Genomic DNA, 13,102 nt, shown 5'->3' with positions numbered 1-13,102 from the left:
GACTGGCGGCTCTGGCAGCTCCTGACTGGCTGGCGGCTCTGGCAGCTCCTGACTGGCTGGCGGCTCTGGCAGCTCCTGACTGGCTGGCGGCTCTGGCAGCTCCTGACTGACGGACGGCTCTAGCGGCTCCTGACTGACGGACGGCTCTAATGGCTCGGGACAGACGGGCGGCTCTGATGGCTCGGGACAGACGGGCGGCTCTGACGGCGCTGGGCAGACGGATGGCTCAGATGGCGCTGGGCAGACGGATGGCTCAGATGGCGCTGGGCAGACGGATGGCTCAGATGGCGCTGGGCAGGCAGGCAGCTCAGATGGCGCTGGGCATGCAGGCAGCTCAGACGGCGCTGGGCAGGCAGGCAGCTCATACGGCGCTGGGCAGGCAGGCAGCTCAGACGGCGCTGGACAGACGAGCAGTGCAGGCGGCGTTGGACAGACGGCCGACTCTGACCTGCTGAGGCGCACAGTAGGCCTGGTGCGTGGTGCCGGAACTGGTGGTACCGGACTGGAGACACGCACCTCAAGGCTAGTGCGGGGAACAGGAACAGGGCACACTGGACTCTCGAGGCGCACTATAGGCCTGGTGCGTGGTACCGGAACTGGAGGCACGCACCTCAGGGCAAGTGCGGGGAGAAGGAACAGTGCGTACAGGGCTCTGGAGACGCACAGGAGGCTTGGTGCGTGGTGCCGGAACTGGAGGTACTGGGCTGTAGATACGCACCATAGGGAGAGTGCGTGGAGGAGGAACAGGGCTCGGGAGACGCACTGGAAGCCTGGTGCGTGGTGTAGGCACTGGTGGTACTGGGCTGGGGCCACGCACCATAAGGCGAGTGCGGGGTGCTGGAACTGGAGGTACTGGGCTGGGGCGGGAAGGTGGTGCCGGATATACCGGACCGTGCAGGCGCACTGGCTCCCTTGAGCACTGAGCCTGCCCAACCTTACCTGGTTGCATGCTCCCCGTAGCCCGACTAATGCGGGGAGGTGGAATAACCCCCACTGGGCTGTGTAGGCGAACCGGGGACACCATGCGTAAGGCTGGTGCCATGTACACCGGCCCGAGGAGACGTACTGGAGGCCAGATATGTTGAGCCGGCTTCATGGCACTTGGCTCAACGCTCAATCTAGCCCGGCCAGTGCCGGCCAGTGCGGGGAGGTGGAATAACCCGCACCGGGCTATGCACACATACAGGAGACACCGTGCGCTCTTCCGCATAACACGGTGTCTGCCCGTACTCCCGCTCTTCACGGTAAGCATGAGAAGTGGGCACAAACATAACATTTTCCATCACACTGCCTTCTGGAATTAGAGATGAGAAAGGTAATCTCTTCTCTTTGCAAGACTAATGATCAGCCTGTCTTTATGTTCATTGTTTTTGGTTGATCTATGTCATTTCTATGAATTCATCTCTGTAATTTAAAAATGTATATGTTAAAACTTTCTTATTCTAGTTGGAGCGTCAGTGCTCGGAAGACCTCGGGACACTTCACACGGATGAAGGCCTGGTTTAGGGCGCAGGGAGATTTTTATTTAGTGTTTTCATTTTTTTGTATCATGTGCGGTTGGGATATGTTTTTAACATATTTGTTCTATGGGAAGTTTAGTGTTCTAAGACTAACAGTCGTTCACTTTTTTTGATTCGCTAAGCAGTGGCTATCAGAAATGCATTGATTTAAAATATTCTAATACACGTCACGTTTTGGTAATAATATATTTACAACCTTTCAGATATGATTACTGATTACTAAAGTTACATCGTGGAATGTGAATGGATTAGGTTCATATTTAAAAAGACAAAAGGTATGGAATTATCTCAATTCTTCTTTTTTTTAAACACAGACGTGATTATGCTCCAAGAGATCCACCTACTGGAAAAGTATGCTCCTAGGGTGGGAGACAGATGGGTGGGCAGTGCTTACCATAATACATTCAACTCCCAAAAAAGAGGTGTCTATTCTGAACGTTAAATTGGAAAAAATGTTTTAGGACCAAGACAGACAAATCTTTATTTTACTTGTAAAGGTTTCAGGACAAAATATAATATTTGGAAAAAATGTATGCTATGAATGAGGAGGACCCAGACATCTTCTTTCAATTCAACAAAATAATACTGGATTTTGGTGATTTTCCTCTGGTACTAGGGGTGGATTATAATCCGGTCCCTGATGCATTTTTAGATAAATCCAAAACTGGTCTAACTAGGACTCAATAACTCAAGAAGCAATTAAAAGCTTTAGGCATTAACTTTAATCAAATTGCAATTTAATGGGAAAAAACATTCATTGCTACAGAATGTAGTAATTTTATGTCAAAACACATATCAAATGAGATTTTGTTTTACTACAATGTAAAAACAATTTAAACTGAGCCATGTTGGTTTAAAAAGGCTGACTCTTCCAAATGAATATTGAATATTGATCACACCAGGATTGTGCTGGTCTTTATGATTTATCGAGATTGATCAATCCAACCACTCATGATTACACATTATTTTCGAATAGGCACACTGTTTATTCACACATCAACTACTTTCTGATCTCACACTCTCTCATAGATAAAGTGGGTGCTTGCAGTGTGGGCACGATAGCTATGACAGACCATGCACCCATTGATCTGACTGTTGGAATAGGAGAAGAAAGAGAATGAACACTAGCCTCTTACAGAATTCCTTAAAACACACATTACAATATTCTTGGTACATGTCTGGGAAGCTTTTAAAGCTTACAAACGAGGAGTAATGATACAATGATCAGGTACTTTTAAGAAATTTGATAAACAGAAAATGTGTAAACTCTATAATGCTGGAGAGGGAATATTTGTCAAACTTAAATTTCACTCCTTGACAAGAGTCACTAGAGTCATAGCCACAAGAGGGTAGAACATCTTTAAAATTTTGCTTGTTGACCGACTGACATGAATCACCTCTTGAAACAGACGGAATCTCAGAAAACCTACATGATCTTTTATTGGTCCAATCGTAACAGCATTTCTCTGGTAAATCTGACAAAAACCAAATAAGAGCTGAATATTTTATTGAGTAAAAAAGCTGAATATTCCCTGCACTGGCTGAAGCAGAGATGGTACGAATCAAGTGAAAGGCAGGAAAACTGTTGGCCAGTCAATTGAAATTTAGAGAAACAGATTGGCAAGTAGGTGGAATCAGAAATAAGACAGGCAAGCTGATTACCAATCATAAAGAAATAAACAACAGCATACTTCAGACGGTCCTTTAGATATGCAGAAAGCAGAGGCATTCCTTCAGAATTTGAAACTACGTAAACTAACAAAGGAAGACAGGAATTGGCTCGACCGCCCCATTACTTTGGAGGAATTGACCGAAACTGTAAGACAAGCACCCAGTGGTAAAACTCCAGGGTTGGATGGGATACCCAGTGATTTCTATAAAAGGTTTGCATAGCAGCTTAGCCCAGAAATATTGAAAAAATATAACACATTGATTGACACAGATGATCTCCCACCTTCTATGAGTGATGCAGTAATCACCCTAATCCTCAAAAAGGGAAAGCATCCCTATGAGTGTGGGAGCTACCGTCCAATTTCTTTGATTTATTGTGAATGAAAATTGTTTACAAAACTTCTGGCTGTGAAGGTGAATCATATCGTTAAGAAAATCATAAATCCAGGTCAGGTAGGATTTAAAAAGGCAGAACTTCATCTGATAATCTAAGACGCCTATTGCATGTCATCTGGAAGGCCAATGATTTGGATACTTCAGTGGCAGCCTTATTCCTAGAAATAGAGAAAGCCTTTGATAGGGTGGGCTGGGTCTACAGCACATTCAGAAAGTTTTCAGACCCCTTGACTTTTTCCACATTTTGTTATGTTACAGCCTTATTCTAAAATGGATTAAATCAAATAAGTTCCTCATCAATCTACCGTAATTTCTGGACTATTAAGCGCACCTGAATATAAGCCGCACCCACTGAATTTTTTTAAAATATGTATTTTGTACATAAATAAGCCGCATATGTCTATAAGCCACAGGTGCCTACCGGTACATTGAAACAAATGAACTTTACACAGCCTTTAAACGAAACACGGCTTGTAACAAAAATAAGTAGGCTTTTAAACGAAACACGGCTTGTAACAAATATAAATAGGCTTTAACGAAACACGGCTTGTAACAAAAATTAAAAAAATAGCAGTAAACAGTAGCCTACGAAGAAAGTCATTGGTCACTATCTTCCTCCTCCTGTGCACTGAAACCACTGAAGTCATCTCCTTCGGTGTCGGAGTTGAATAGCCTCAGAATTGCTTCATCCGATGTTGGATCGTTTTCATTGTCGCTCTCGTCACTTTCATCCGGAGGCAAATTCCCCGCTGAGCTCATGCTGCCCTCTTCAACACGCAGCAGTCCAGCCTTTCAAAACCCGTTGATGATAGTGGATCTTTTGACAATGCTCCACGCTGTCAGGACCCACTGGCAGACTTGACCATAAGTTGCTCTTCGCATGCGACCCGTTTTAGTGAAGGATTTCTCCCCACTTGTCATCCAAGCCTCCCACTGAACACGGAGCACCACCTTAAATGCACGATTTACACTGATGTCGAGTGGCTGCAAATACTTTGTTGTGCCCCCAGGAATCACAGCTGGAATTGAGTTTGTCCTCTTGATGGCTTCTTTCACAGAATCTGTTATGTGGGCCCTCATGCTGTCCAACACGAGCAATGCCTTGTCCTTGTGAAAGAATCCTCCCGGTCGCTTGCCGTAACACTCCGTATGCCATTCATGCATTAGGCCTTCCGTCATCCATCCTTTCTTGTTGACTTTCACAACAATTCCTCTCTGGAATTTTTCTTTTGGCATCGTCATGCATTTGAAAATCAACATCGGTGGAAGCTTTTCTCCCGATGCCGTGCAGCTCAGAACACAGGTGAAGTGCGTTTTTTCATGCCCAGTTGTTTTCAGCGTGACGGATGATTCGCCTTTCCTGTTGACAGTCCGAGTGAGAGGCAGGTCAAACGTCAGAGGAACCTCGTCCATATTTATGATGTCGTGCGGGCCGATGGAATGCTCCGCTATCTTTGCATCAGTGAATTTGCGGAAGTTTGAAACTTTTTCCTCGTAGTCGGGAGGAAGCTGCTGACACAGACTCGTCCGTACCCTGATGGACAGGCCTTTACGTCTCGTAAATCTTAGACACCACGATGGTCCACCTCTAAAATCCTCAGACTTCAATGCGGTGGCGATTGTTTTGGCTTTCAGTCGGATCTGCACAGTTGAAACACCTCGGCCGTCTGCTCTCTGTGTGTTGACCCAGTCTTCAAGCTCATTTTCTAGTTCGGGCCATCTGCTTAACTTCCCTCTGAAAGCTTTTGTTGTCTTTCTGCACTGAGTCAGTTGCTCACGCTGCTGTTTCCAACGTCTTATCATAGACTCATTAAGGCCAAGCTCCCGTGCAGCAGCTCTATTTCCTTTTCCAACAGCCAGATCGATCGCCTTCAACTTGAAAGCTGCATCATATGCATTTCTCCGTGTCTTTGCCATGACGAGGGTGACAAAATGACTACCGTAATCAGAATGATGGGAAGTTTGAGCGCGCTCGATTTATGTCACATTATGTGACGGTGCTCAGTTTTTTGGCGGCATGAATTTGTGAAAGTGGGAAAAATCCATAAATTAGCCGCGTCATTTGTATAAGCCGCGAGGTTCAAAGCGTGGGAAAAAGTAGCGGCTTATAGTCCGGAAATTACGGTACACACAATACTCCATAATGACAAAGCAAAAACACGTTTTTAGAAATGTTTGCAAATGTATTAAATATAAAAAACGGAAAAAAATTATTTTCATAAGTATTCAGACCCTTTGCTATGAGACTCGAAATTTAGCTCACATGCATCCTGTTTCCATTGATCATCCTTGAGATGTTTTTACAACTTGATTGGATTCCACCTGTGGTAAATTAAATTGATTGGATATGATTTGGAAAGGCACACACCTGTCTATATGAGGTTCCACAGTTGACAATGCATGTCAGAGCAAAAACCAAGCCATGAGGTCGAAGGAATTGTCCGTAACGCTCCGAGACAGGATTGTGTCGAGGCACATATCTGGGGAAGTGTACCAAAACATGTCTGCAGCATTGAAGGTCCCCAAGAACACAGTGGCCTCCATCATTCTTAAATGGAAGAAGTTTGGAAGTACCAGGACACTTTCTAGAGCTGGATGCCCGGCCAAACTGAGCTATCGAGGGAGAAGGGCCTTGGTCAGGGAGGTGACCAAGAACCCAATGGTCACTCTGACAGAGCTCTAGAGTTCCTCTGTGGGGATGGGAGAACCTTCCAGAAGGACCACCATCTCTGCAGCACTACAACAATCAGGCCTTTATGGCCAGAAGGAAGCCACTCCTCAGTAGAAGGCACATGAAAACCCTCTTGGAGTTTACCAAAAGGCACCTAAAGGACTCCCAGACTATAAGAATCAAGATTCTCTGGTCTAATGAAACCAATATTGAACTCTTTGGCCTGAGCGTCAAGCGTCACATCTGGAGGAAACCTGGCACCATCCCTATGGTGAAGCATAGTGGTGTTAGCATCCTGCTGCCACTGATGTTTTTCAGTACAGAGAGATGCATGATGAAAACCTGCCCCAGAGTGCTCAGGACCGCATACTGGGATGAACTTTCACTTAACTTTCAACAGAACAATAACCCTAAGCACACAGCCAAGACAACACAGGAGTGGCTTCAGGACAAATCTCTGAATGTCCTTGAGTGGCCCAGCCAGATCCCAGACTTGAACCCGATCAAACATCAGCCCAGTAAAATCAAATAAAAGAGCTAATTATATATATGTATATTCACTCAGCTGAGCCTCGAAAGTAATTCAACAACTGATATATTACCGGTGTGATCATATAGCTTACCTCAAATGTTGAAATATCGATACTTTTTTTAATAGTCTGAGAAGAACAACAATGCATTGGGAGGGCAATTCAAGCAAAGCCATTATACAGTGATAATGTTTTGGCCTAAAGCCTAGTGCACAAATCTCATTACTACAGTTTTTAATAGGTAAAACAATTTTTTACGGCACATCTTGGCATGCATTTTAACTCCAAAAGTAATCTCGACTCAAAGAGGTTGGTGACCACTGCTGTAGAGCATCTTCTGTTTCCAAAAGGTGTCAAAGTTATCCACAAAAGTAACTCCAAAATAGCTATAGTAGACTGGTAGCCAGTCGTGTAGTGCCAGCAACCTACTGAATCCTTCGCTGCCAAGAATAACTGGACGCTTGTTGGAGTCTTTCAGAGTTCCAACCAGTTCTTTAAAATCTGAGTCCTAGACAGAATCCAGGGCAGAATCCCCCTGGGAAGGAGTCCAGATAGAGGGCGATGGCGCGGGAACCTCTGAAGCCAGGAAGGCGAAGCTGTTTGAAAACTGAATTTGGGCCGGGCTTTTCAACGCCAAAGAAGCCCCACAGGCCACTTCCCTTCATTTGGCCTTTGGCAGGTGACGTGCTTCCATGGCTGGGCAGCAGGGTTGGTGACAGTATTCTTCAGGGAGGGTTCCCTGGAAGACATTTGGCCATTCAGTCAAGGAGTGTTGACATGGCGGTGATACTTTCAACACATCGGAACAGCGTACTGTCTGTGGTGTAGCCTTTAGAAGGAGAAGGTGGGTGGGGGTACTTTCCCCAGTAGATTGTGCAACTTCTTAATCTGTTTGCTAAGAGTAGCCACTTTTTCCCTATAGTCCTCAGCGAGTAAACAGTTGTTACATCAGAATTCCGGTCGGTCCACATTGTCCCGGAAGAGAGCATAGTAAATACAGCTCCTGCAGTGCATGAAACGCTTGCTCTTTCCTCTGAACGGGGAAGCCTCCATGAGAAGAGACATAGCAACTCAATCCGATAGTGAGGACAAGGGTTTATTTCCAGTGATTTGTTTCTGTTCTTGTTAGCTAGGCAGCTGGCTAGCCATCCGTTTATGTCAAGAACTGCAACACTGCTGGGTTTTTGACATCAGCCCTGGTGAATCAGACGCTCATCCAGATGTTTAATTTTCTCAAGTAATGTAATGATCTTCTTCTTGGCAAAATTTAGTTCGTGGCATTTGACACAGGTGAAGTTTTCAGAAAAGTCCTTCACTGGGATGACTGTGAACAAGTCACATAAAAGGCATTTAATGGCCTTATAATCAGCGATAGAGTCAAAGGAGTTTTTTTGTAGAAGCAGGAGAACACCCTTTACTCAATTCAGCCATTTTGCTTGCTAGCCAATAGGCTACTAAAAGGATCCAGGGACAATGCTAACGGTCCCAGCGCTGTGGCTATTCAAGTCGCTGGATCTAAAATGAATAATAAAAACTGGATATAAAATACAAGATATAAAATAAAATGAAATAATTATATAATTATCAGATAATTAAAAGTCTTTACTAAAACCGTTTGTCAGAGGACCACCACGGCAGCATTCATCAGCTGCTTCAGATGATAAACTGGAAATGTGGAGTATATTACAATGATAATTACAAAAATAATAAATATGTTATTATTACAAATATTATAATTATAATATATTTTATTTTAAGTGCTTTTCAAAACACCCAAAGTCAGTTTATAATAGTCAGCTAGAAATGAATAAATAACACAAATGAGATAGAATGCGTGGACAGTCAAACAGAGAAGTGACGTTCACAGAAATCGAATGAGAGACACCAAAGATGAGAAGAGTTGCCAGCAGCCCCATTTGATCTGACAGAGCCTGTAAACACAAATACATTATAAATATACATAAATATAAATATAATATAAATAAATTACAGCAGAGACAGTTTTATATGTTTTTATGTATTTTTCAGGTCACTACAAAGTAATATGATTATATACAATACACACATGAACGTAAATTACATTTGGGTTTAACGAGATATTAGGTAATTCAGGAAATTGAGTTGTCTACTTTCCATTGTTGATCTGTCTTATCAAATGTCTACTGAGTGAAGGTGCCTCTCATACACACTGAGTGTACAAAACATTAAGAACACCTGCTCTTTCCAGGACATAGATTGACCAGTTGAATCCAGGTGAAAGCTATGATCCCTTATTGATGTCACTTGTTCAATCCACTTCAATCAGTGTAGATGAAAGGGAGGTGGTCCACCACCTAAACAACATCCAGCCAACTTGACACAACTGTGGGACCCAGTGTCAGTGGCATATTAGCTAGCCACTAGATGGCCTAGTTGCTGTTTAAGCTGTCTATGTCCCATAAAAACACCCATGTTATATCCAAAATGGGACCCTATTCCCTTTATAGTGCACTACTTTTCACCAGAGCTCTGGTCAAAAGTAGCTCACTATGTAGGGAATAGGTTAGCATTTGGGACAAAGTCATAGACAATCATGTTACTTTACCTGTTTATATCCTAATCAAACCCACCACCCACACACACACACATTCACACACACACACACACACACACACACACACACACACACACACACACACACACACACACACACACACACACACACACACACACACACACACGCTTGTTTCCTTTGTTTATCTATTATGTGTTTACACACACAGAGAACCAGTCCAACGGCCTACCTGAGCCATGTTCACGCTTCTGTTTAACTTCAGAGTTACTTTTTTCTTTCTGAAGGCTAATCTGGGAAAAGCAAGGGCACAGGCACAGGGGCAGGGCAGACACTTTCATTACAGGAATCATGAGGATAATGCACTTCACTGTTTGACCAAATCATGGTTTTAGCCACCCAAGAAATAGGAGTTTTTTTCAGTGAGGTGATCATGGCGAATGTGCTCTTTCTATGTTTATAGGAAAATGTTCCGTTTTTTACAATCCGTGATCTTGGCCACTGATCAGCAAAAAAGCTCATTGTAGATTAGTATACCAGAGAAATTGCACAAAAATCTTTAAAAGGCACACTTTTGTCAAAAATATTGTGTGTCAATTCGATCAGCCCACCCAACTAAAAAATGTTCCAGCCCATCTGGCATTAGATGGCCAATCCAATGTTAAAGGAGAAAAAATATTTAATCATGATCTCTAACAACCCCAAAGTTAATCAACGTTAATAAAAGTAGGCCAATTTAAGTTAGTCTAACAAAGGCACAATCTGCATTTTCAAAAGCCTGACCATGACACTTTGTTTGGTAAACTGAGTGGTTCGCTGGGGACAGAGCTATGGATGTGTAACAGAGGTGTTTTGTTGAAACTGCCTAACCCAATTCTCTCCCTCTCTGTAGCTGACAGGTCGTCACGTAGTATAATACATCCAGTAGCCTATTTATGTAATAAAAACCACACCGCGGATATAGCCTTATCAGCATCAGGCTCTGCAGCCGAGAACCGTACCATGCATACTGTATGTTTGCGTCAGACGGAGAGAGGGGCGGAGAGGCGTTTGCTGGCACGATTCTCACCATTAGTTTTTTCGCACATAGTTTAAAATGTTTGAGACATGTTTGACTATTATGGAAACATCTCAGGAATGGTGTGCCTAGTCTACACAATGCATGGCCTCATTGGCGGTTCACATTCATTATTTGCTCGCTCTCTCCCTCTCGCTCTCTCTCTTTCTCTCTCTCTCCTCTCCAAGCCTCCGTCTATCAGCTGTGTTTTTCCACGTGTCAGGAACAAGGTTGTTTAGTGCTTAAGAGTGGTGTTATCCCAAATGGCACCATATTCCCTTTATAGGGCTCTGAACAAAATAAGTGCACTATATAGGGAATATGGTGCCATTTGGGTTAGAACCTCAGAAAGTTATTGAGCCCATATAATGTCATATTTTCACGCCAAAACGCACGTAAAAATGATTGTATTGGATGCTCTTAAAAAGTTAACAGTTGTTGCTGTCATACAATTCGGGCCCTTATGGAAATATGACTCTCTTGGCAAATTAAAGACACAATTAACCTCTTAACGAAACCATTTTTTATTGATACTTTTTATTAGCCGTCAGAGAAACACTCATATAAACATCTATACATAATCATAGTTTTATACTAACAATGGCTGTGGTAATAAATAAAATAAATAAAAACTGTTAACAGTAGCCTATACCGTGATACACTCTCCATCCCGTGCCAGACATAAAAAACAAAAAAACGCACAAACTTTGTCAAGACAACTTTGTGAAGACGTTCATGCGTTCATGTACATGTTCCATTTTCCAATTCCAATTGAAATTGCCCCTTTACGCTTGATGTAAGCTCTTGTAGCTAAATGTTTACATCTGAAACAATATGTTAATTTATCATCTTTTTAATTAACAAAATCCGATTTTGTATGATGAGGGTTTAATTAAAGTTGAATGGAAATACTTTTACCCCGAGTTAGATAGGCCTATTCTACACAGGAACACTTGCATTCGGATATGATGGGGTATTGGACCTGTATCCACATGCAGTATTTCTTTTTGAGAAAGCCCTGGCAGTACCAGCGGAGGAATGTCTTGGTGACTGACTTGTCGGGCATGCAAAACATCCCCGCCGGGAACGAACAAGAGCGCTCATTCAGACACTGTCCCTCCTTGACGTAACGCGGCCAGAACCTCACGCCCAAGTCCTTCCATACATAGCCCACGGGGCAGTGCGTGTATGCCCACAACCACTGTGCAAACTTCCGACGGGCTTTCTTGCCCACTGTCACCCGGTCCAGCTGTTTCAGCAAGTTGGGAATAGGTCCCATCAGTCGGGACTGTGCTTCAAGGGCAGTCCGGTTCTCCACAACAGGGGGGCTGTTGATTGACATGAAGACGGGGTCAAAGTTTCTCCCGAGTTTCCTCTTCAGTGTCCGTTCGGCCAGGTCCTGTTTCCCCGGGTCGTATTTTGGGTCAGGGTCCTCTTTAAGACCGGGCACTGGGAGATGCTCGCTGGGCGAAGGGCGCAGACGCAAAAAATGCTGAGAAACACCGAGGTGGATGGTCGCTATGACATAGAGCAGAGCCGCCGGAGAAATCCCCATGTTCTATAGCTCGAGCTGTTATTTACGCAAATTATTTTCACTTACAGCAAAAGAGCAAGTGCTGCATTAGTATCCCACTTTGACATTTAGATTGGAGAGGTGGTGTGTGCTTAAATAAGATATCCGTCCCAGTTGTAGCGCAGAAATTGCCAATGTATTTTTTGTTTGTTGACAAGTTACTAAGTGAGGAAGAGAACGGTAACCATCACTAAACTTAATACATCAATACGGACCATTCCCTTGGACCATAGAGCGCATGAGCGTCCTAGTTCATTAGATGGATATAACGGATTTCCATCAATGTTCCACCACACACAAACTCAGTAGAGTTTTCTTTTTTTCTCTTCTCATCTGTGCCTCCTCTCAGTGCTTTGAGGATAAATAAGCCAAAACCTCCTAAACAAACATGCCTTTAGAAAACTCAAAATCCTTATCACCGGAGGAGATGCCACCCGAGATTAAGATGCATTACACCACTGTTTCTGAAAGTAATCCATTCATGGAGAGTCGTGTCGTGAATGCTGTAGCCTATAGGATAGTTGCTTCTATTTTATAATTATATTTTATATTTTGCTGAAGCTCCTAGACACCTTCACCCATTCCCAATGCGGGAGAGTAACTGCTTCTGTAGAAAGTGGACCCCACTCTCAAGTTAAATATCCCATTCCGAAGTGTCAAGCAGTCAACGCCGTCACTTTCACTATGATTGACAGCGCGCGCGGCTACATGGTCCTAAACACAGACGTGTTACAAACGGCGCGCTTCTGGAGCTTGCTTAATAGTGGTCCTGAGGTTGACATGGCGCTTAATAGTTACCACCTTATTTTGGTGGTATTGATGGAGTTTAATATTTGTATATTCATGACAATTGGGATATATGGTGAAAGTTAATGGGGAAATTATAGGGTTTTGGGATACACACTGAAAATAAGGTCAGGCTTAGGAGACCTCTTACGTTTTGTTCTATGAGATAATATCAGTTAGTTAACACTTCCTTTTTGAATTCTGAAGCCTTTATGTGCATTTTTACATGACATAAATGCTTTAAAATTCACAAAAAGTAAGGTTAGCTGATGAAGATTAACTCAGAACAAAACGTTATAAGATCTCCTAAGCCTGTGTTTACCACAGACCTAATTTTCATCGTTTAC

General features: G+C 43.4%; 1 protein-coding gene across 1 annotated transcript; it reads right to left on the bottom strand.

Moving 5' to 3' along the window:
* Positions 1–10,936: 10,936 nt before the first annotated feature.
* On the bottom strand, positions 10,937–12,624 carry LOC129823073 (noggin-2-like). The gene has a single exon (XM_055881803.1). It carries the CDS (start codon positions 11,949–11,951, stop codon positions 11,331–11,333), a length of 621 nt encoding a protein of 206 aa, XP_055737778.1. The 5' UTR covers positions 11,952–12,624; the 3' UTR covers positions 10,937–11,330.
* Positions 12,625–13,102: the final 478 nt, after the last annotated feature.

Source organism: Salvelinus fontinalis, chromosome 2 (genome assembly GCF_029448725.1).
Source record: "Salvelinus fontinalis isolate EN_2023a chromosome 2, ASM2944872v1, whole genome shotgun sequence".
Taxonomy (NCBI): Eukaryota; Metazoa; Chordata; class Actinopteri; order Salmoniformes; family Salmonidae; genus Salvelinus; species Salvelinus fontinalis.
The sequence above is the reverse complement of the archived record's forward strand: the minus strand, read 5'-3'. Positions and strand labels throughout refer to the sequence as shown.

Bases quoted from the DNA above. Each gene is read 5' to 3' on its own strand.
- LOC129823073 (XM_055881803.1), bottom strand. From the start codon at position 11,951: ATGGGGATTTCTCCGGCGGCTCTGCTCTATGTCATAGCGACCATCCAC.